The sequence below is a fragment of the Thermobia domestica genome, chromosome 1, assembly GCF_964235325.1.
Source record: "Thermobia domestica chromosome 1, izTheDome1.hap1.1, whole genome shotgun sequence".
Lineage (NCBI taxonomy): Eukaryota > Metazoa > Arthropoda > Insecta > Zygentoma > Lepismatidae > Thermobia > Thermobia domestica.
In genome coordinates, this window is record NC_137454.1 from 261,288,742 (window position 1) to 261,311,302 (window position 22,561).

The 22,561-nt window shown below is 34.4% G+C and overlaps 1 protein-coding gene across 2 annotated transcripts in view; it reads right to left on the minus strand.

Annotated features, from left to right (window-relative positions):
* The window catches only part of Cad87A (cadherin 87A), an 890,323-nt gene that overhangs the window by 626,956 nt on the left and 240,806 nt on the right, over nt 1-22,561 (minus strand). For both annotated transcript variants that reach the window (XM_081726161.1, XM_081726156.1), the window contains exon 2: nt 15,841-15,920. In XM_081726161.1, the coding sequence (XP_081582287.1) occupies nt 15,841-15,907 (67 nt within the window). In that variant the 5' untranslated portion in view covers nt 15,908-15,920. The remainder of the gene's footprint in view (nt 1-15,840; nt 15,921-22,561) is intronic.

The window sequence follows — 22,561 nt, forward strand, 5'->3', positions numbered from 1 at the left end:
CTCTTATTGAACATGCGGGATTGAGTGTTCCTGAAGCAGGCGCTCGATTAGGCGTGCATCGTGCAACAGCGTTCAGATGGTGGAAAAAAATATGAGGAAACTGGAAGTCTAACTCGAAAATCTGGAAGTGGTCGGCCACGAGTGTCCTCACCGACACAAGACCAACGATTAGTTGATCAATGCTGTCGACAGCCTTTCATGTGTGCCCGACAACTGCAGCAGTCTACCGCCTTTCCAGGTGATGTAACTACAGTCCGACGGCGACTTCGGTCCGCAGGCTTAAGGTCCTTCCGGGCTGCTGTTAAGGAGAGATTGACAGAAGATCACAAAGTTGATAGACTAGCGTTTGCAGAGCTAAATATTACTTGTCACTGGGACACTGTTGTCTTTACAGATGAGAAAATATTTTCCACTGGAAACTTTGGGCCAACACGTGTGTATCGCCCATCTGGAAGACGGTTTGATCCACAATATATGGCCCGTTCAGCGCGAATGGGTCATGTGACGATTCACTGTTGGGGATGGATATGCGAGACTGCAGGTTGAGGTGGTATCCATCGAATTATAGGCCGACTTAATGGTAAAAAAAATGTTGATCTTCTCGACTTTATGCTCCCTGAAATAAAAGCACATGTTGGCGACGACGTACTCTAATCCGGATTTTTATGTTATTCTCTTCTTTTAGCTAGTTAAATTTCGTATACTTTTATAATTTCGATTAATGCATATTTCCAACAAGTTGAGAATCGAAGTGAGAACGCTGAAATCTAGAGCTAAAACCGAATCTATACGACATTGAATTCAAATAAGTAAAACAATGTGATCGACAGTTTAATATTAAGTTTTCTAATCACTTTACGACTATATACCGCCACATGGATGTATTGATTTTACAATAAATTCTCTTTAAGTAATAGTTTGCAGGACTATCGTTTTATGTATTTTGCTGATCAGTTTTTCTTTTGCTTAGAAATTTCTTACCAACAGTACATGGTTGCTTCGATTCCCGGCAGCAGCTCATATGGTTCGGATTCCACGTTAATAAGTAGGTCCACGTCTCATACAGTCTCGCTGCTAAACGGACGTTAAACTCAAAATCATCAACAACATCTACATGATTGTTGTGGGAAAATTAGTAATTTATTATGTTGCATAAACCACGTTTTCCACTATTACTGAAACAGTAAGAAAACAAGACAACGCGGGCATTTGCTACGTTTTTACAAATTAATGTTTGTCATCTAGCAAGCAATTTAGAAGAAATAGAGTATCAGGCCCGTAGCCAGCCCAAAAATATAGGGGGGGCGGCCGAAGTTAGGGGGAGCCCGACCCAATCATATTATACTTCATCACCATATTATAGTTCATTTGCAAGCCTATCGTGAAACCTTTATTGGGGCCGGCCAAAGTTTAGGGGGGGGCGGCCTCCCTAGCCCCCCCGTGGAGACGGGCCTGCAGAGTATTCAATACATTAAATGTATAGCACAGTTGTGAACCTTCTTTTCCGATGTATATTAAATCATTTGCTCTGTTCCTCTATTTTTCTCTCTGTCTCTATGTCTCTCTCTCTCTCTCCCCTTGATATTCAGTTTCCTGCAACTTATATTTTTGCTTGTTCTTCCTGTGTTCTCACCTCTATACTTTTTTTTCTTCCTCGATTTCTATAGTCAGAGATAGAGTGAGACAGACAAAGTGATGTGTACTAACTACTCATTTGATTTTACTTTTCTATGCACGTGTAGAACTAGCTTTTTTAAGTACCAATTAGACATAGGTTATAGGCGGTCTGTCGTGGACATGTTAGACGTAGTTTTCTGCAGACTCCATTCCATCTTTCATAGGTAATGATGGAGGAACAGGGTATTACTGTCAGACTAGCTACATCGGTAGAGTGTGGGATTTCTAATACTATGGTTCTGGGTTCGAATCCCATCCAAAGACTGTAATTTTTTCCATTTAGCAGTTTCCGATATTGTATACGTGCGAATCTCTTAAGATGTTCTCTCTTTCTCATTTCTCCATGTAGATGGATGCTACGAAGAAAAACAATAGAGAAGTAATCTCTTGTTTCAGTTATGGTTGAGATTTTAAAGACATTTTCAGCTTTCTGCAAGCATTTTTATTTGTTTAAATAAATATGTGTTATATAACACTTACTGTGTGTAATTATGTCTTTGTGGTTTGCTGATTCTCACAGTTATTATATATGGTTCATAACAAAATTTGAGGTGGTCTCCTTTGAAGTGCATGTGTCATTTGTCAATATATGCGCACGTTTCTTTTCCTTTATATTTCGCATATTCCTCTTTATTTAGTTTTTATCACGTTGACCTTTTTCTCTTTCTCTCTCTTTAAAACTGAGGATGTAAAATGAGAAGAGAAATGAGAAGAACCTCAATCTATTACTCCATCTTGTGAGAAATTTGTGATTTGTAGTCACGTGGTCTATGCATTTCTTGCTCCAAACGAAGTGTGCAGGGGGACGAAGCCGAAGGTTATCCTGGCGTGATCAGTGCCACAAAGACGTTAGGTTGGTTGCCTATGTTGTTGGCGTAGTTTCACAATGAACTTAAACTTTCATGTTGCAGGTTTTTTGCTTCGTATTGTACAATGTAGATATAAAGTTGTCAAGAAAGTAACGCCATATGAGGAGACTTGGGTTAGGTATCCAGTAGGAGTAAGTGTTCAGATTCCACATGCCACAGGTCTTGCTACTGAAAAGGAACGTTAAACTACAAGCAAAAGTAATGTGTCATTCTCAGGTAAATATACCATCTACTGTAGACGGATCTAACTACGTACGTGTATTTGAGCAGAAAAATATTATATAAAGCAATGATCTTGTTTTAACACTTCTTTATATTAATGACACACCACTTGTCTCTTTATCCAAAGATATACATTAGAAGATAATGGTGTTAATACAACTCAATTTTAACACAAATCACTAGTTCCAGCATGATTACGGCTTTAGGTGTTACTTCAACACTAAGAATCCGGTGTTGCGGTTAACACAGGCTTAATGTTACCAGTTTGACACACAGCCATAGTTGAGAGGTTTGAAAATAGCACCACGGTAGTGTTAAGAACTAGGTCATTGAAGAATCGCTGAAATAGGAAAAGTACTACAATGTTCTTCAATATATAATATATCCTGTGTTGTTAGTAGCACTCCAGTTCGCATAGTAAAAAAAGCCATTAAGATACTAATATTGATAACTGTATTATTCGTCAGCGATCAGCTACATCTTTCATTTGTTAAGAACAATGATTTAGCAAAGGTATCACTACTACCTCAAAACATTATACATCAGATAAATATAACTATCCTGGAATTTTTAGCGTGTACACTGCCTTGTACGGATATGACAAATATCTAAGCAACTAATGTTGAAAACTTGCATTAGTTGTTATTTTTAGCCATAAGTAAAATTTTACACGATATACTTGGCATTCATCCAAATAACAAACAATATCATATACTGTCTGTAATTTTTAACTTAGTTTTGTGAGTAAGTAAATTTTCTGACAAAATTTACTTTGGCAAAGGAGTTGTCACTTTCGATGTTCTTACTGTTCTCGGTGTATTTCAAAATTATAAAAGAAAACAAGTCAGATACTTAATTTAACGGCTACAATTTTAACAATTTATTCCAAAATCTGATTGAGTTGAAGTAGCACTAGACGCATATCAAAATTTAACACAACTAGGATAACCCAGAGCCATTGTATTGATTAACACAGACACTGCCAGTCTGGAACGGAAAGTATAAATATAAGAGGTCGGTAAAGGAATAAAATCATGTAGAGACTTTAGACCAATAAGGCCAAGGAATTGTTAAAACAAATGTGAATATTGCTGTTGGGTATTGCTCCATCGTTGATCATCGTATTTTGTTTCTTAGTGAGAGTAATTGCAAATTTGCAATCTTGATTTTATTGAATCATATGATTCTTTTTTCTTTGTTTAAACTTTATCTCCACGTATGATTTTAATTAATCTGCACGGCTCTAATATGAACTGTTAAATCTTATCCATCTACACAGGCCTAATGCGATGCACGAAGTCACCGATTCGATTCCGATGGAAGAGCATTGAAATTCGAAGAATGTATTACGGTGGTTCGGATTCCATTTTTTAAACTTCTGGTCCACATTTCATATAGCATCGATGCTCAAAAAGGACGTTAAACTTCAACAAACACGGACAACAATTCCAGAGCTTACAGCTCAATAGATTTTCTTCGTACTTTAAATACATAATAATCATATTCAGTTTCTATTATTCAAATACGGCATTTAGGAAATAAATAAATTCAGTGTCAAAGAAGTATATGGAGGGAAGGGGGAACCGACGCACCGTGGTGACACAAAATGTCCGCGATAATACGAAAGGGCACGTGCTACTTATACTCCTAAATTATACGTGGAGATACAGTATAAACACAGAGGAAAGAATCGTATGGTTCATGGTATCAACAAAATCAAGATTGCAAATTTGCAATTACTCTCTCTGAGAAAAAATTACCATGATCAACGATGGAGTAATGCTCGTACCCAATGGCAATATCCACCTTTGTTTTAATAATTCCTTGGCCTTATTGATCTAGAGTCTCTATATGATTTTATTCGCTTACCAACCTCACATGAGCTCATTCGTGGCTAAGCGATTAGCGTACGCGCCATTGGCGTCGGAGACCCGGGTTGAATTCCCGGCAGGAGCTTATGTGGTTTGGATTCTACGTTACTCAGTAGGTCCCGTCTCCTATAGCCTCGCTGCTGAAAGGGACGTTAAACTCAAAATCAACTCAACTCAACTCAATCAACCTGACATATTCGTACTTTCCATTCTAGAGTGAAAGAAGTACGTATTATTTTAAATTATCTTAAAAATAACTATTGCTTTTTTTAATTTCCTATCGAAACTAGTCAACACTATCGAAAAGGGAGACAGTGAATATTCTCTGAGAATATTCGAAAGAAGATGAGTGCTATACACTTATGTAGAAAATCACATTCCTGCTGTCAGGAGAATAGGAAACTGCAACTTAAAAATTGTGTGAACATTTTTTTTTCTTCCTATCGAACTACGAGGTCAGGAAATCTGTAACATTTCGAGAATAAAACTGATCAATAAGTGCAAAAGAATATGACCTATGTAGTAGAGGAACTAAAGAAAGAAAAAGATTATGTATTTTTAATTTAGACAGCATTAGCATTTATTATATGGGGTGAGAATATGTAATTGAATATTTGGAAATAACTTATCCATTCACGTCTTTCGATCTTACATTGAGAGAATTCCAATAAAAGCAGCTAAGACCAGAATTCAGGATCGAATAGGGTAAGATGAAATGAATTTTTTAAAGTTTAACAGACGGATAGTTAATGGATGTGAAATAATTTTTTGTGTTCTCCCACGGAAATCGAACCGAGAACACGAATACCAAAGGTACACGTGCAAGCCATAAGACTAGCGAGAAAGGGCAGGATTGAAAGTACATTATAATTACCGTATGTATGTTTTAAACATGATGTTGTTGACAACATTCATATGATCTTTTTGTTCGAGCCACAAATTCTACTAGAGTTGACTATTGTGTCAATGATGTGGTCCTTCAGCCTGTAACGTGTAACTGATATTTTACAAGTTAGTATACGCGTAAAGAGTACGTGTTTGACTATTAGCAACAAACAAACAACGATCTGCTAGTTACTACTGTATTTTGATACATATATAGTATATAAATAAATAATACTTTCTTCCAGCAAAATGAAAACTCGATTATTTTTGACAACGAACGATATGCTATTTTGTCACGAAAGTTCGTTTTCATCGAGTTTTTCAAAAACTAACCATGAGATTTTACCCAAAAGTATTTCATTTTGTTCTGTTCCATGTGATCAATCGACTGACATATGTCTTTGCACAATAATTTAGGTAAACGGAAATTAAAATTTAATAATTAATTATACTTATTTAATAATTAATAATAAACTTTATTATTATTATTATTATTATTATTATTATTAATTATTGTTATTAATAAAATTAATAATAAAATAATAATTAATAATTAATTATACTTAATATTTAGTCTATATCTGATTAATCATACCACGTATTAGCGTCATGCTAGTGTCATAATAAAGTGAGGTCATTTTTAGTTTAGCATGCATTTCAGCAGCGAGGCTATATGAAACGTAGACCAACAACTTAACGTGGGATCTGAACCACATGCGCTCCCGCCGGGAATCTAAATTGGGTCTCCTATGCCAAAGGCGGGTACGCTAACCTCTCAGCCACGAGAGAGTTCTAGTATCATAAGAAAGAGCTTCATGAGTGTATATTTTAATATTGGTAATACTATTTTAAAAGTACATTTTGGAGATCTGCTTCTCCTTTGTAGAAAAGCTAATTGCGTTGGACACATTTTGCAAAATACTTAATAAATACCTGTATCATTTGCGTGATTGCCCATCTTAACTGTGTTCATTAAATATGTTAAAGTTTCTTTTCTGCTTGTTTAATACCACCTCACATTTTGCTTGAACTTGCACTATGCACAGCTCAAACTGTCCTATTAACATATTTATAGTTATAAAGAATGTCAGTTTTGTAGTTTTGACTTCCGAAATGAACAGTTAGTTTTGACATATATTGTATAATCTGGGTTTCGAAAAATACGCTTGTAAAAAAATTAAAGTATATATAAAATATAAAATAAGTTATTGAGAACTACATTGGCAGTTACTACACTTACTACATTGGCAGTTACGATGTTTGCATGTCACTTGTAACATCAATTCTAATAGCACAACTTACTTTTAGTTGTCACCCTTCTTTCAAAAAGGAAAACAATGAAACAGATAGTAACTTTTGAAAACAAATTTGTATATTTTTCTAGAATAATAGGATTTTATAACAAAGAATACAATTAATAGAGGTGTTACACGAAGCATTAACATCCCTAATAAAACCACAATAACTGTAGAAAACTTGGATTTTGTAGTATACAAAATGATTTGAACAAATTGAATTTTCTCCTCTTTCGCTTCACCCACCCATTTCGACCTACCATATAGAAGTCAGGAAACTAACTGACTGCTATATCGTTACATCAGCGTGCTGGAGCTCAATGTAATAAAGCCCATCATCATATCGTATCAACCCAACAGGGAGAAGAAGGTAGTTCTCATTAGCAACATAATTAGAACGCAAATTTGAAAATTTCCCCTCGATTTCTCCTCGTTTCCTCCTTCAGGTTCTCCACCCCCTTCACAACCTTAGTTCTCTATACTTCCCCTTGTCAACAAAAAACTGTATCACGTCGAAATGATACTCCCTCCTTCCCTCAACTCCCTTCTGCTAAACTAACCAATCCAGAAACCTTACTTGGCTTAACTCAACTGGATGTAACTCGGTTAAAGATTTGCTTACTTTACTCTTACATTATAAGTACGTATGCTCACTACTTCCTGCCCCGCATTATCTTAGGCTCGTTCTTATTTCTTACGAAGACAGCATGGCAGGATATGATCTAAGGAGACAAGAGATATCTTCTGTTTACTCTCTTTCTCTAGCTTCCTTTTAGTTCATGATTTTGCATCTGCTTCCTTTTCTTTTCGCGTTTCCCTTCGAGTTTTTTTTTTTTTTTTTTTGTCATATCTCGTTTTGAGACGAGATTCGTGATTCAATCAGGATCCTCCCACTCACTTTCCTTCATCATTCTTTAAAGTTAACTAGGTATACATTGCGTATATATCTACCTTCAAAATCTTCAATTACGGTTATCGGGCTTGGATAATAAGACCGATGGTCGTTAATAACTTAGGCTCTTGAAGTTAGGCTTCCTTGGTTTGTTTATTACGAGAGAAGACTGTTTATTTCATTTCTCTTCATGCTTTCCCTAACTAATTTAATCTCTTTCATAGTCGCATGCTATCCAATCGAATTAGATCTTCATTCCGTTTTCTCGTCGTTATTACTAGCACAGAAGAAGGTTGATGGGTTGTTGGAGCTAAGATATAAATAAATATAAGCTCGTCGTGATTTTTCACTTGAAATAAAATTTCTTTCAAACTGTTTGACTAATTACGTAAGTTCTATGTAAATACAGAAGAAAGCATGTTCTTAATTTGATAATTCAAACAAAAAAAGGAAGAAAGAAAGAAGAAAAGAAAAGGATACGGTAATAAAAAGAACGATAAGTTAGTTTTAATGTAATTTCTTCCAGTTAACTGCACATGTATGTGTGTATTAATTATCTCAGAAGTACTTTCAATCTTTGAAAGACAATTTTTATTTCTACTAAATCATAGTACTTCAGAAAAAAAAGGGTCGTGTATTACAAAAAAGATCAACGGATTCGTTAAAGAGCGCATTTAAGAGGAACGTTTTGATTGTAGAAGAATCTGCCATGAATTACACTATCACTGGTGCCGATAACTTTGGAGGAGGGAGCGTCCAGATATGTTTCATTGTCTTTCTTTTTTTCGAAATGTACTTCAGGATATATTGATATAGTTGTCAAGGTTTCTGCAGGTATTGCATAAGTAAAACATATTTGTGTAACATGAAATAAACTTACTACAAAATCACGCTGAGTTCTAATTATAACAAGCACTTTTCAGTTACAAGAAGGTAAAATATCTTATCATGTGCTTGTACTGTTTTTCTTTCTGATCTGTTCTGTTTACGAACTTTTAAGAAATAAACTATCTTATCTGTTAGTGCAAGATTGATGTATATAATACTTCTGGTTAAGCCCTTCCAGTAAAAAAAAAGTGTACTCATACTGTTGTGATTAGGATACTGCTTTGAATCTATCAAGATTAAATAATGTCTAACTTTGCACCATGGTCTTATTTCTATTATTTTTTCAATGACTGCTGCTAAACGGAAAGTAATTTTCTCAAGTTCTAAACAGTGTGGCACTTGACAATTTTTTGCGAATGGTAATTATAATTTCGCGATTTAATCCTTGAAGTATTACTTAAAATCACAATGCAGCAAAATTTTTTAGATTTTACCCTCAATTTATGATTGCAAATAATAGAGCTCATACCACTCACTTTTATTTACTTTGAAGTCGTTTCATTGGGTTAAAAATACAAGGTGCGGACATCCCAGTCGTGTGTGTTTCCTACAAATGCATAAGTTACACATGCTTAAATAAGCTGAAAATTATGGTGGAGGTGCTTACATATTATTTCATTATTATTATTTATAGTCTTTTAAGTTTCATGTATTAGTGCAAGAGTTCGTCAGCATATTATATATCAAGGAAGTATGTACAGTATACTACCACAATAAATGTTATATTTTATAGTATACTTAAATGTTTCAATATTATTGTTATTAAGAGTTTATATTACCAATAAATAATGAATATTTCATTTGTTATAATTGGATTGTTGTCTTAGTAATGTGTCTAACTTGGTGCAAGAATGTTCGATATGTATGTTGTTATAGTAGCTGGTATATTTGGAAATTGATTTCTTATAAATTCAGCGACGTTTTAAATAGAACTGCTAACAAAATTAGGAGCTTCTGAATTAAGGTATTTCAAAGATTATTGCGTAGGAAAGTTATTTTACGTTTACATCCATTTATATCTTAACGATCGATTCTTTTAATAATCGACGTTAATCGTAATTTTCAGGGAAATCAGGCGTAATTTAGTCTTATTTCATGTCATACTGGTGGCTCAATGGTAGAGCGTTCACTTCCGGTGCTTGGGGCCCCTGGTTCGATCCCTGCTCACGCTGTGTGGACCTTGTGGTGGATAAACACCGTGCTCATGGGTTTTTTCGGGTTTTCCCGTTTCCTCCCACTTTCTTCATTCCACCATTTCATTCACTTCTTATCATCACTGTCTCCACTAGCATAACTGGCATAACCGTGGAACGTAAAACTCAAAGATTTCATTTTCATTTTCTTACAATGAATTGAAAGTAATTTTGGAAAGCTTAATTACAACGTCTGCTACCGTCGAGATGAACTTTCAAAGTGACAATTCAATACACGAGTTTCAATGCTCACACTTTGTTCTCCACGACGCTGCTTCGGTAACATTAATCCAAAGAATACAACTATTCAGAAGGCGACTATACAACTGTTCATAACACAACAAGAATGATCACAGACTCCACCTCGGTTATTCAGTTCGCGTCGGCTATTTCTTTATTTTAACGGCACCAAACCATTTTCATGTTTTAATTTCAGTGTTACAGACAGTTAATACGTGGTATTAAAACCTTAAAACTGCAACAACCAAGAAAATAGCATCACATTAGTATCCTATGCAAGCCAATTCATATCTTCGCGTTTTTTCTTTCTCCTGTTGGTTTATCTACGGTCGTTAATAGACAAGAACCAACGAAAGAAGATAATTTAAGTCACATTCTATTTTTGTAAATGAATGCTCCAATCCAACTCACCTCTTTCATACAGATTGTTTTATGAATATACCTATTTTGCAGAAAAGATATGTCCTATGAATATTTATATCAGCGATTTTGTTTGTTCAATACATTTCAACATTATTCTTGGTTGTGAACTCGTGATGCATCACTAGAGAATGTTCATAAACAGAAATTTCGTCTGCTATTCGTATTCCATAATTCACATTTTCCACCTCTCATAATTAAACACACATATCATTAAAACATAATTTAACTAATTTTTCCTGGACTACTGAGCATGCATCTGTACCAGAATCAAAATAGGAAGGTAATTAGATCTAAATATTCGTGATAATTAGTTTTGTAAACACCAGTAAAGAATTGTTTTATATAAAATAAAAATACCTATTAAACTCTACTGTTCCATTGATTTCTGTGACTATCTGTGCGATAATGAGTAATATCGTACAGAACAAAACTGGATTGAAGAATTTTTTCACTATTGTGAATTTAAAGTCATTGAATTAAAAGCTAAAATTACATTTTTGTTCACCAAGACTCTTTGCCAAAAAATTAATAATTTAATTAAGTAGTAAAATATTGTGCAGTGATCGGAAATACAGTCATTTTACTCAGTGAAAGGAGGAACTAAGACAAAACTAGCCACAAATCATGTTAGTTGCCTTTGCCATGCTTTAAAAATTTCAACTTTTTCTGCCACTAAAAGTAATTTCAACTGTATATAATATTGAAACTACCAAAATGTTATATTTAGTTCTAACTTGGTTTTAAAGAATCCTCAAACATGGTAAACCAAAGTAAGGATTCAGTTTATGGTAATACTCAAGATTTATCAATCAACAAACAGATCAACAAGTTAAATCACCGATGAAATAAGTGCTCTTTCACTTAAGATATTTTTCTAAATTGTTTAATAGTTTCTCTTCAGCAAATTCAGTTCAATACTTGTTTCTGCTTCATTAATTATACTTCAGTTGCCAAACATACCTTCTGATAAAATTAGTAAACTGCTAAATACATTCCACAACGGACTTTAACTACAACTAACTTCCCTTTGCAATCGCTATCAACTAACTAATCTCAACCTCAAACATTCCTCGAATCAGGGGTTCATACGGCTATAGCAATGTTAACATTAAAACATACAAAAGGAAAAGGAAAAGGAAAAGTAAGCATAGAAAAGACTTTGAATATAATCCGCTCATTTTTAATAATCATAGAATGTTCTTAGTAAATAATTTTGAAAATATTTATCCCAATTAAAGAAATCGAGTATTCAGAAAACGAAAATACTAAAATGATATGATGATCAGATTTCCTTAGCCTATGGATTTCAAGAGTAACAAAATTCATCATTAGTATTGCTACGTCCAAATATAAGCTAGTCAAATCAAAACTTGACTAACTAACTGAAATAAATGGAAAATTGAAAAGATTGAATAAATATTATTAATGCACTAAATTGGCAACAAATTATGAGAATATTATTTAAAAAGTTAACAGTGTAGCAAAAATAAAAATTGAAATCCCTACAACCATCTTTGGATTGTAAATTGATTGTATTGGCTGTCATTGTCCCAATTTTTAGTAATACTTCTTTCGGCAGGTCATAATCATTACAACACTTCTTATTTCTCTGTAGACCCTCACGGATCGTCATGACTGCATTGAGTGTGTTTCCAAGCTCATCTATTCTCTTTCTTTGTTTTCATTGCGTTGATTTGACTAAATAAATGCTCAATTTCGGCGTTAGACCAAGGGAGGGAAACGAACAAATGAAATGAGACAAAATCTTTCAGTTTTACGTCCCACCATTATGCCGACTAGGCTAAACGTGTAATGATGCGATAGTGAAACGAATACAGTGAGAGGAAACGGGAGAACCCCAAGAAAACGTACGAACACGGTGTTTTGCCAGCACAAAGACCACGTAAGGTGAGCTGGGATAGAACCAGGGACCCTATGCACCAGAAGTGAACGCTCTTCCACTGAGGCACCGTGCCCTTAGGACTTCCTAGAAACGATTTATGAAAAGCAATAGAAAATCTCAGAAATTTGACGGGTCAATATATGCCAATCTGAAAAATCGTTTGCTCAGAATTCACATTCTGAATTTATTATTCAGTGGCCGACGAACGACTCATTGTTTTTTCTACAACGCTTACTCTAACACTCTAAAGTTCCCGGTGTGTAGCATCAATTTCTAGATTGTTTATGCACACGTAGAGATCTTATAGAATAACTATCCGGCTATTGACAGGTATCAGAGCAAAAATGGTAAAAGAGGGAGGATTGGTTTTCCTATATGGATTCAGTATTTCCAGGATATGTTCCATCTACGCCATTTCACTCTATCAAAACCGGAAGTGGTAAATGTACTACTTCCGGTTTTGACATTGAATTCTCACAGTTTGGAAGTTTAAGAAAGTTTCACAACGTGAAGCAAAACTCACTTGTTCCTTTTTTTATTTTCAAGATCCATTATTAAGAAGCAAACTTCTCTTCATTAAGCATAATTTCAAAATTTATTTTAGTGGATACATGTATTTCCCACGCGTTGCAGTAGGTATTATTAAAAGAATGCATATAATGTTTTTTCCACGTAAAGGCTGAAATAAGTAGTATCAAAGTAAGTGATGTTGGAATTTCTATGAATGAAAAACTTAAATTTATTCTTCACCAGAAACAAATGAAAAGAAAATCGTTATACGAATTAGTCAACTTAATTTAATAATAGAGTGTCGAATCTATGCATCCTTTCGTGAGAGACCATCCATGTAATATTTCCCACGTGAAGAGAATGATAAGAGTACTTATTTCCCAAGGGACATTATAGCTTCGGAAGGAATAATTCATTTTTTCAATGTACTCATAGAAACTATTATCTTTGGCAAACGTAAACAATCTCCGACAATAATATATATAATGTAAATGTTATATGTTTATTACGGGAATAGGTTTTCCGTATATTGTGAATATCTGACGAAATTTATTTAAATTTGCTGGAGTAGTTTCCAATTAACAGTTAAATATCTGATCCACCAGAACTAAAACCAATTTGCGACAGACGTATAAATTTTTATATTGTTAACGTTCTTCTCCCTCCGCATATACAAGAATATCTGTTTCTCTTTAGTGCATAATTTCGTAAAATGGATTCACACCGAATTTTTGTCTTCTTTCATATATGCAGCGAATTGAAAGAAATCATGTAGGAAATAAACTACATATACGTTTCATCAAAATAACGAAAAAGAAAAAAAATCTAATAAAAATTCGTTGAAAATTCTTCCCTTTCAGAACTATAAGTAATAGAAAGTGTGAGAAAATTCCATTGGTCAACAGGGATTTAATTTCACGGATAAAATTGGCTTTTACGTGTTACTTTTACACTGAACCCGAATTTGTGATCGGACTATTTTTCATCACCCACAGTGTTACGATCGAGAATATTCGTATTGTCTATAGTTTTTCATTTCTCCATGGTTCACTCTATATACCTACGTAGTATGTATAACAGTAACTCCCAACACTGATTTTCTAAGTAAAATAGAAAGAAAGGGCATATTCAAATATACCTGTCGCATTTATAAAAATAAGCTAATGCAGCAAAGTCGAAATTATAAAAAAGAAAAAAAATGGACAAGGATGCGGATCTCTGAGGGAAAATAAATCCCAGAATTAATAAACTCAAAATGAACATTTTTGTGAGGTCACAATGTTAGATCAGGGAACTGTTCCATGATAAAAAGTACATTAAAGGGCTTAATAAAATTGAAAGAAAGGTATTGCTAGCATTTGAGATCATCTACAATTTTATTTATTACTGTTGCTGTTAAAATTACAAGTTAAAAATTACCGTGAAGTTGTATGAAGCTATGGGATGCGATGCGAGCATAAAAACCTATTAGATTTACATCTACACTCTTGGCATCAACCTAAGTGGCTAACATACTAGGAGTTTCTAGGCTAGCGGAAAAGCGGAAATAGAACAGCGTTACCAAAATGTTGAGCCCCTATATGTTGGCTCACTAGTACATTTGGATTCTGAAAAGGAATCTCTTGTGACAGAATATAGCCGAAGATTATATATCGGAACATTTTACAGGCATTTTATATTTTGATTTTTCCGAACAACGTATCTAGTCACATTCAAGATTCACTAGAACTATTTCAAAGCAACCTAATAAATTAAATAAGTAAATCTCAACAAGTGGAAGAACACTTGGAAGAGAAAATTAACTTATTCGATAGTAGACTGACTTCAGGAGCTAATCAGTACGGAATTGGACCATATGAAACAAATTTTCGAAAGGAACGTACAACAGGGGAAAAATGAAATAGAAAAAATCCACCAAAACCGAAACCATAATTAAGATCTTCAGAAACACTTATCGATTGATAACTTGAAGAAATACTTTATTATCACATGGAATCTTAATTTACATTTCTTGTCGCTTACTGTCAAAATATATTAAAATATATTTAATAATGTATCTACTCATTCAAAATTCACCATTAATATCTTTCTTCGGTCCCATGTGTGAAATGGAGTGATGTATATAGTGATAATATGCTATAAATAATTATTGGATTTCATGAAACTAATTTCATGTCTTTAAAGAAAGAATGTTCTGTACAAACAACGATCAGCATGTTTCTATATTATCAGTTTTGAATTTTTGTTTATCATCGAATATACATCTTCATTATTTCGAGTTAAGCTTTAATGGCTATTTCTCAAATTATAAATGACTATTTTCCATGTTTTTATGCCTAAGCATCCGGTCTCTAAAATAAATGTTTAAAGGTTCAATTACATGTCCTATTTTATTTTGAGTAATAAAAGATTTATTGTGTACTTAAGAAGATATATGTTACGTCCCACGTGAAAAACTTTCTGGCAACGTTACTACATAGAAGTCGCAAATTTATTAGTGATCAAAGCAGGAAACAAATTATAAAGAAGGGAGACAGTGATTTGTTGAATGCACACTGGTGGAAAATTACAAACTCATCATTGAAATCAAGATCTCATAAAAATAATATTTCTTTGCTTGAAGAAATCAATATATCAAATTATATATCAAGTTGTTCAAGAAGAAGACAAACATTAATTCATTATGTCTTTAAAACAACAACCGTTATTGTCTATAGGATTACAATGTTTGTCTGCAGTATGACATTAAGAAGCAACTGGCTTGTAGGATTAAAAAAAGCAAAGAAGAAAATGAAGGAACGCTACCACAAAATTTATAAATACTCTGAGGAACTATATTCCGTCTTGATTCCTACAGTAACATCATTCTGCACTTTTGGAAACTAATTATACCATCATCTTTTCATTATGGCATGCACCGTGTATTTTATGCTCCATAGCTTCAAATTAAGTCATCTCATGCAGTAACTTACCATGGCACTGAAGACTTAACAAAACAAGTAACGGCAATATACTAGAAGCTCTTCCTCCCAGTTTCATCCTTTGGCTGTACCTGGAAAGAGAAAGAAAATCACTCGTTAATGACAGCCTGTGTATGGTAATTACAATCAGCACACGCAGAGCTGCTTCTCTTAAAAGCCAGCCCAACCTACTGCTCTTTCACGGCGTAGCACGTCCATTTGGCCACTACTCGTAGTACGGAATGAGAGGGACTGTGCTGACGGTCAGCTTAAGTAATACAAGTCACGTCCTCTGCGATGAGACACATGCACAATTTCTGCGACATCAACAGCCAATGCAGAGGAGCTAATAGATTCAACCATTTAAAAAAAAAAAGAAGAAGAAGAAGAAGTGAAGAAGCTAAAGCAGAGATATTTAAAATGTTTTAATTGAGCAGACTCACAAATACGTGAAACTTGTACGTTCTCACTCCACATATCTACAGTTCTTACGTCTATAATTAAATACTCTTTCTTTTCTTCTTACGTAGTGATTTTAACAATACTTCAGAAAATTCGGTGCTAGGTGCCACATTTGATATTTCATTAAAGCAAAACTTATAGTCAACACGACGTTTTAAATGTGAATTTACAAAATTTTAAGTCTGAATATTAATGGTAGAATTCCAGAGGTGTCATAATCTCCCATTTAATAGACATTGTAGGTGCCTTTAATTTTTCAAAAATTAGTATACGATTTTTCAACTTAGTCAAATCGTCCTCAATAATAACATGTCTATATTTTCATATCAAAACGTACTTATAAGCTACTTTAGTGGCTACATACCTGTCATTTCGAAGGTAACGTGTAATACTAATGGAAAATTGAGAATTCAGTCTAACCAGCAGTTTATGATCTAAAACGGTTTTGGAAATCGGGTGAAGAATTTAAAAATTTATACAGCACTAGCAGCGTTCACCCCGCTTCGCTGCGGTCACCCCGGAACGCAATAAACTTTGTTACTTAGATAATTTTTACTTTTTCGCTTTCAAATTGCAGTAAATGTTAACATTATAGCGCCTGTCATTTATGTTAACCCGCCGAGTGACCCGCTTCGCTGCGGTCACCCCGGAACGCAATAAACTTTGTTACTTAGATAATTTTTACTTTTTCGCTTTCAAATTGCAGTAAATGTTAACATTATAGCGCCTGTCATTTATGTTAACCCGCCGAGTGACACGGTCATGCGGGTTGCATATAAATACGTTTATTTTTACCTATGATGAACTAATAACAAAGGATTTGTACGTATGGACACTTGAATGGTCAATTATCTCAAGACACTGGTAATTAAAAATTAAAGTGATATGATAAAAACCATCTAGGGTCCAAATCCTAATAACCCCCCAAAAATAAAAGAAATTGGTTCAGCCGTATTAGCGTGATGAGGGAACAAAGGATTTGTACGTTCTCTTTTATAATATAGATTTACTACGTTTTTTTTTTTTTTTTTTTTTTTTTTTTTTTTTTTTTTTTGAAGAGAGATATTCCATTAAGTTAATGCTGTTGTGCACATACGAATTTGAGTATAGACAGAAACCGCTTCTGGTGTGCTACAAAAAAAAAAAAAAAAACGGATTTTACAACTACAGTGTAATACTTCAAAGTTCGAGGGAGTGGAAGTAATAACGGGGTGTGTTAAAATTTAACAATTCGGGTAACACAGAGAACACAGAGCTAGTGTGTTCAATTAACACCATCATTTTCACTGTGTATGCAGAGTTCGAAATTACGGTATAATACGGCAGTTCCATAATTAATAATTCATTTTTAACTTTTCTGACTACGATATTTGTTAGACTTCCAAATTATTCTATCATAATGTCGGAAGCTTTAGAATTACTTTGTCTGTCTATCCATCCGTCCGTTTGTCGACAGGAATCACAGCAAAAAGGGTAAGAGGTATCGAGAAGCAGTTTTTTATAAACGATTTAGCGTCACCAAACATCACATCATTACTATACACAACACTCTCCGAAACCGAAATAGGTTCAAATTTACTATTAGTTCCGGTTTCAATATTGATTTAAGTAGACCAAAAACGGTAAACGTTATTAAGATGGCCTTTTTGCAATCGATATATTGTCCCAGGAATAGTTTCCATCTTCTTCATTAACCCTCTATTCAAACCGGAAGTGATACAAATTAAGAACTTTCAGTTTAAACATTTATCGCCATACAACAAAAGTGGTTTCTGCTAACAATTCAGAGTTTTAAAGCAATGTACCATTACTATCCCGAACACTCTATCAAAACCAGAAGTGGTTGACATTTACAACTTCCAGCTCCAATACTGATTTTTCTAAAGGAAAAACGATATCGAATATGCAATTTTCTACAATTGATTCAGGTCCCAAGAATAGAATAGATTCCATATCTTCCATTAATCCTCTATTCAAACCGGAAGTGATACAAATTAAGAACTTTCAGTTTAAACATTTATCGCCATACAACAAAAGTGGTTTTTGCTAACAATTCAGAGTTTTAAAGCAATGTACCATTACTATCCCGAACACTCTATCAAAACCAGAAGTGGTTGACATTTACAACTTCCAGCTCCAATACTGATTTTTCTAAAGGAAAAACGATATCGAATATGCAATTTTCTACAATTGATTCAGGTCCCAAGAATAGAATAGATTCCATATCTTCCATTAATCCTCTATTCAAACCGGAAGTGATACAAATTAAGAACTTTCAGTTTAAACATTTATCGCCATACAACAAAAGTGGTTTTTGCTAACAATTCAGAGTTTTAAAGCAATGTACCATTACTATCCCGAACACTCTATCAAAACCAGAAGTGGTTGACATTTACAACTTCCAGCTCCAATACTGATTTTTCTAAAGGAAAAACGATATCGAATATGCAATTTTCTACAATTGATTCAGGTCCCAAGAATAGAATAGATTCCATATCTTCCATTAATCCTCTATTCAAACCGGAAGTGATACAAATTAAGAACTTTCAGTTTAAACATTTATCGCCATACAACAAAAGTGGTTTTTGCTAACAATTCAGAGTTTTAAAGCAATGTACTATTACTATCCCGAACACTCTATCAAAACCAGAAGTGGTTGACATTTACAACTTCCAGCTCCAATACTGATTTTTCTAAAGGAAAAACGATATCGAATATGCAATTTTCTACAATTGATTCAGGTCCCAAGAATAGAATAGATTCCATATCTTCCATTAATCCTCTATTCAAACCGGAAGTGATACAAATTAAGAACTTTCAGTTTAAACATTTATCGCCATACAACAAAAGTGGTTTTTGCTAACAATTCAGAGTTTTAAAGCAATGTACTATTACTATCCCGAACACTCTATCAAAACCAGAAGTGGTTGACATTTACAACTTCCAGCTCCAATACTGATTTTTCTAAAGGAAAAACGATATCGAATATGCAATTTTCTACAATTGATTCAGGTCCCAAGAATAGAATAGATTCCATATCTTCCATTAATCCTCTATTCAAACCGGAAGTGATACAAATTAAGAACTTTCAGTTTAAACATTTATCGCCATACAACAAAAGTGGTTTTTGCTAACAATTCAGAGTTTTAAAGCAATGTACCATTACTATCCCGAACACTCTATCAAAACCAGAAGTGGTTGACATTTACAACTTCCAGCTCCAATACTGATTTTTCTAAAGGAAAAACGATATCGAATATGCAATTTTCTACAATTGATTCAGGTACCAAGAATAGAATAGATTCCATATCTTCCATTAACCTTATATTCAAGCCGGAAGTGGCTTGAAATAACCATTTCCGATTTCAATATTTATTGAGAAGAACAAAACTGGTATTAGAAAGCGACAAGCAGTTTTCTGCAAACGATTCCTGGCCTCAAGAGTATATACCATCACGACCCGCAACACACTATCAAAACCAGAAGTGGTTGAACGTTAGTTCTATTTCTGGTTTAAATATTCATTTCCGTAGAAGAAAAACAATAAGAGATGCAGTCTTTTGCAATTGATTTAGCTTCCCAATCGTAGGTTTTATATCCCCCTTATCCCTCTATTGGATTCGGAAGTGATTAACATTTATCGCCATAGAACAAAAATGGTAATAGATAGCTACAAGCGGTTTTCTGCAATTGATTTAGAGTCTTAAGAGTGTATACCATCACTCGCCGCAATACACTACCAAAACCGTAAGTGGTTGAAATTTACTTGTACATACTTACAGTTTCAATACTGATTTCCGTAGAGCAAAAATGGTTTCAGACATTAAGATGCAGTTTTTGCAATCGATTCAGCTTCCCAAGATTATGTTCTATCTTCTCCCTGAACCATCCATTCTATCTGGAATTCGTTCAAATTAACGATTTCGGGTTTCAACTTTATCGCCATAGAACTAAAACAGTAAGACATAGCGAGTAATTCCTTTCTGATATGGATTCAGTCTACGCAGCAGGTTCTATCTTTTATCTCATTAATCTATTGCAGTCAGTAATACATTTATTACTAGTTTGAGTATTGCATTTCCATAGTTTGGAAGTCTACCATAGTTTCACACTGTGAAACGAAATTTACTTGTTTTAAGAATAGAATCATGCCAAGGTTTTATGAACCTCCATTTAACGGGCTTCGAAAGCAAGGCCAAAATCTGTAGCAGCAATTCAGATTGAACATCTTATTTTACACTAAAAAAGTTGAACTTATTGTATAACACGGAAATCTCCAAGATTTTTCCTTGGAGCGGGGAAGAAAAGACCAATTCCTAGGGGGTCAAAGGCCGATTCCAAGAGGAGGGAAAAGACTGAAACAGAAGCACATACACACTTTGATGAAGCGGTACACATGAAACATCATATAAAACTATTTAAATACTATCTTTATTAACAACAGTAAAACAAATTAGTATTTAATATAAACTATATTAAACACTACAGTATATAAGAGTAAATTAGTATGTTCTGACATATTTGAACACCCCTCGAAAATCTAAAGGGGAAGCAACTGCCGCCTTGTCTTCCCTGCGGACGGTCATGGTGTATAATAGTGTATATTTACAGGGTACAGGTACTTTGCACTGTACAGGTTAGAAAGTAGAATACTGTCTTATTCATCTTTCTTTTATAATGTAATTGTGTATATTAGCCTCTGCAGATTTATTGTTTCAATTTACGAACAATCAGCAACACCGGACCGCTATTAACTCTCTTTTATCTGTTGTACTGGTGCTCTAAAATAAACTTCCAGGCACGAATTGTAGAAGGGTTTAAGTTAAGGGTCTTCAATCCGCCGAACAGCGCGAACTCTATTAACAATTTCATTGACATTCGCGAGTAAGCTGTACTGCGGTATTTTAAACTGCATATGATCGGATTTTATGTTAAGTACTTCATTTTTGAGAAAGTCGTGGACCATGTGTTGGATGATTCCTGGGTTAAGCCAATCACGCGACCATTGAAATTTGATGATTGGCCGTTCTTGTTGATATTTTTGGCCGGAGCCAGCTATCTCTTTTAGAAGTTCTCCAATTGTCCTCACGATGCTGGAAGAACACCTATTTTTCTTCAACTGCCACCCAGAACTGAGAGACCCTGTCCGGCGATCATATTGGATCGGTATATTAGTATGACTAAGGTGTACTGTCTCGAAAAAAAAAAAAAAAGAAAGAAAGAAAAAAAAAGATAAGAAAGAAAGAAAGAATTATGGATACAGCTAGTTGGTAACCGCATGTGAATTTATTAATTTTCAGGAGGAATCATTCCAGTAGCGTATTTTGTGGGCTACCGGGCTTAGTGGCGGTAGCCCTAGGATATTACAAAATAAAGCTATTATAATATAAACTAAATTTAATTGATAATTTTATACCTTAGTATCTTTTGTCAAGATGCAAGTTTCTGAGAACTATATGTATTTATAAAGATCCACTACCTTCTTCGCACGCAGTCTGTCTCGCTAACTTAAGAGCTATTCGATATGACAACGCAGCAGAAACCAGTCTCTAGCTACCCTACAGCAAGAACCGCATCAGCGCATTTCCCTTCGCTCCACCTTCGCCTACAGAGTACGAACGGACTACCAGGTAACAGCAGTTGTTTCTAGGGAAATCGGTTTCTTGGACGTCAGCGAAGAGTAAAGGGAAATTATACGAGTAAATGACGGGATTTTGGGGATCTCTGGGAATTGCCTCGGGTACCTTGAGCCTCGTTCCGTAGTTTTATAGTATTTTGCGGTAGTTGCCATAGCTGTTATAAATACTTGTTTCATTATTTTTGTTTCGTTGCCCAGGCTCTTACAGACTGAGGCTCCTGCGTTGGCTAATCACCTATTTCAGCGTTCTTTATTACTCGAACAGTTTCCTTTTACTCTGCTGAGTAGGGTTTCCACCTATCCGAAGCAAAATGTAGGTTACTCCATGGAATAGAAAAGGTAGAAATATACGATCGTTTTTCCGTAATACTAATAAGATAATATCCGTCTTATGCAGAGTCGTTTTGACGTATGATTAACATCATATTAAAGGCTTGACTACTGCAGGAAATATGTTAGTCTAACTCTTTAGTATGACACTAATCACGCGTCAGAGCGACTCTGCATAAGGCCCTATAAGTCTTGCTATTGAAGAGAAATCATATTTATCTACTTGATAAAAGGAAAGTGTGTTGTAAGCTTTTTCCCAATTTTGTAGACTATAATAACGTAGAAGCCACCCTAATAATAATA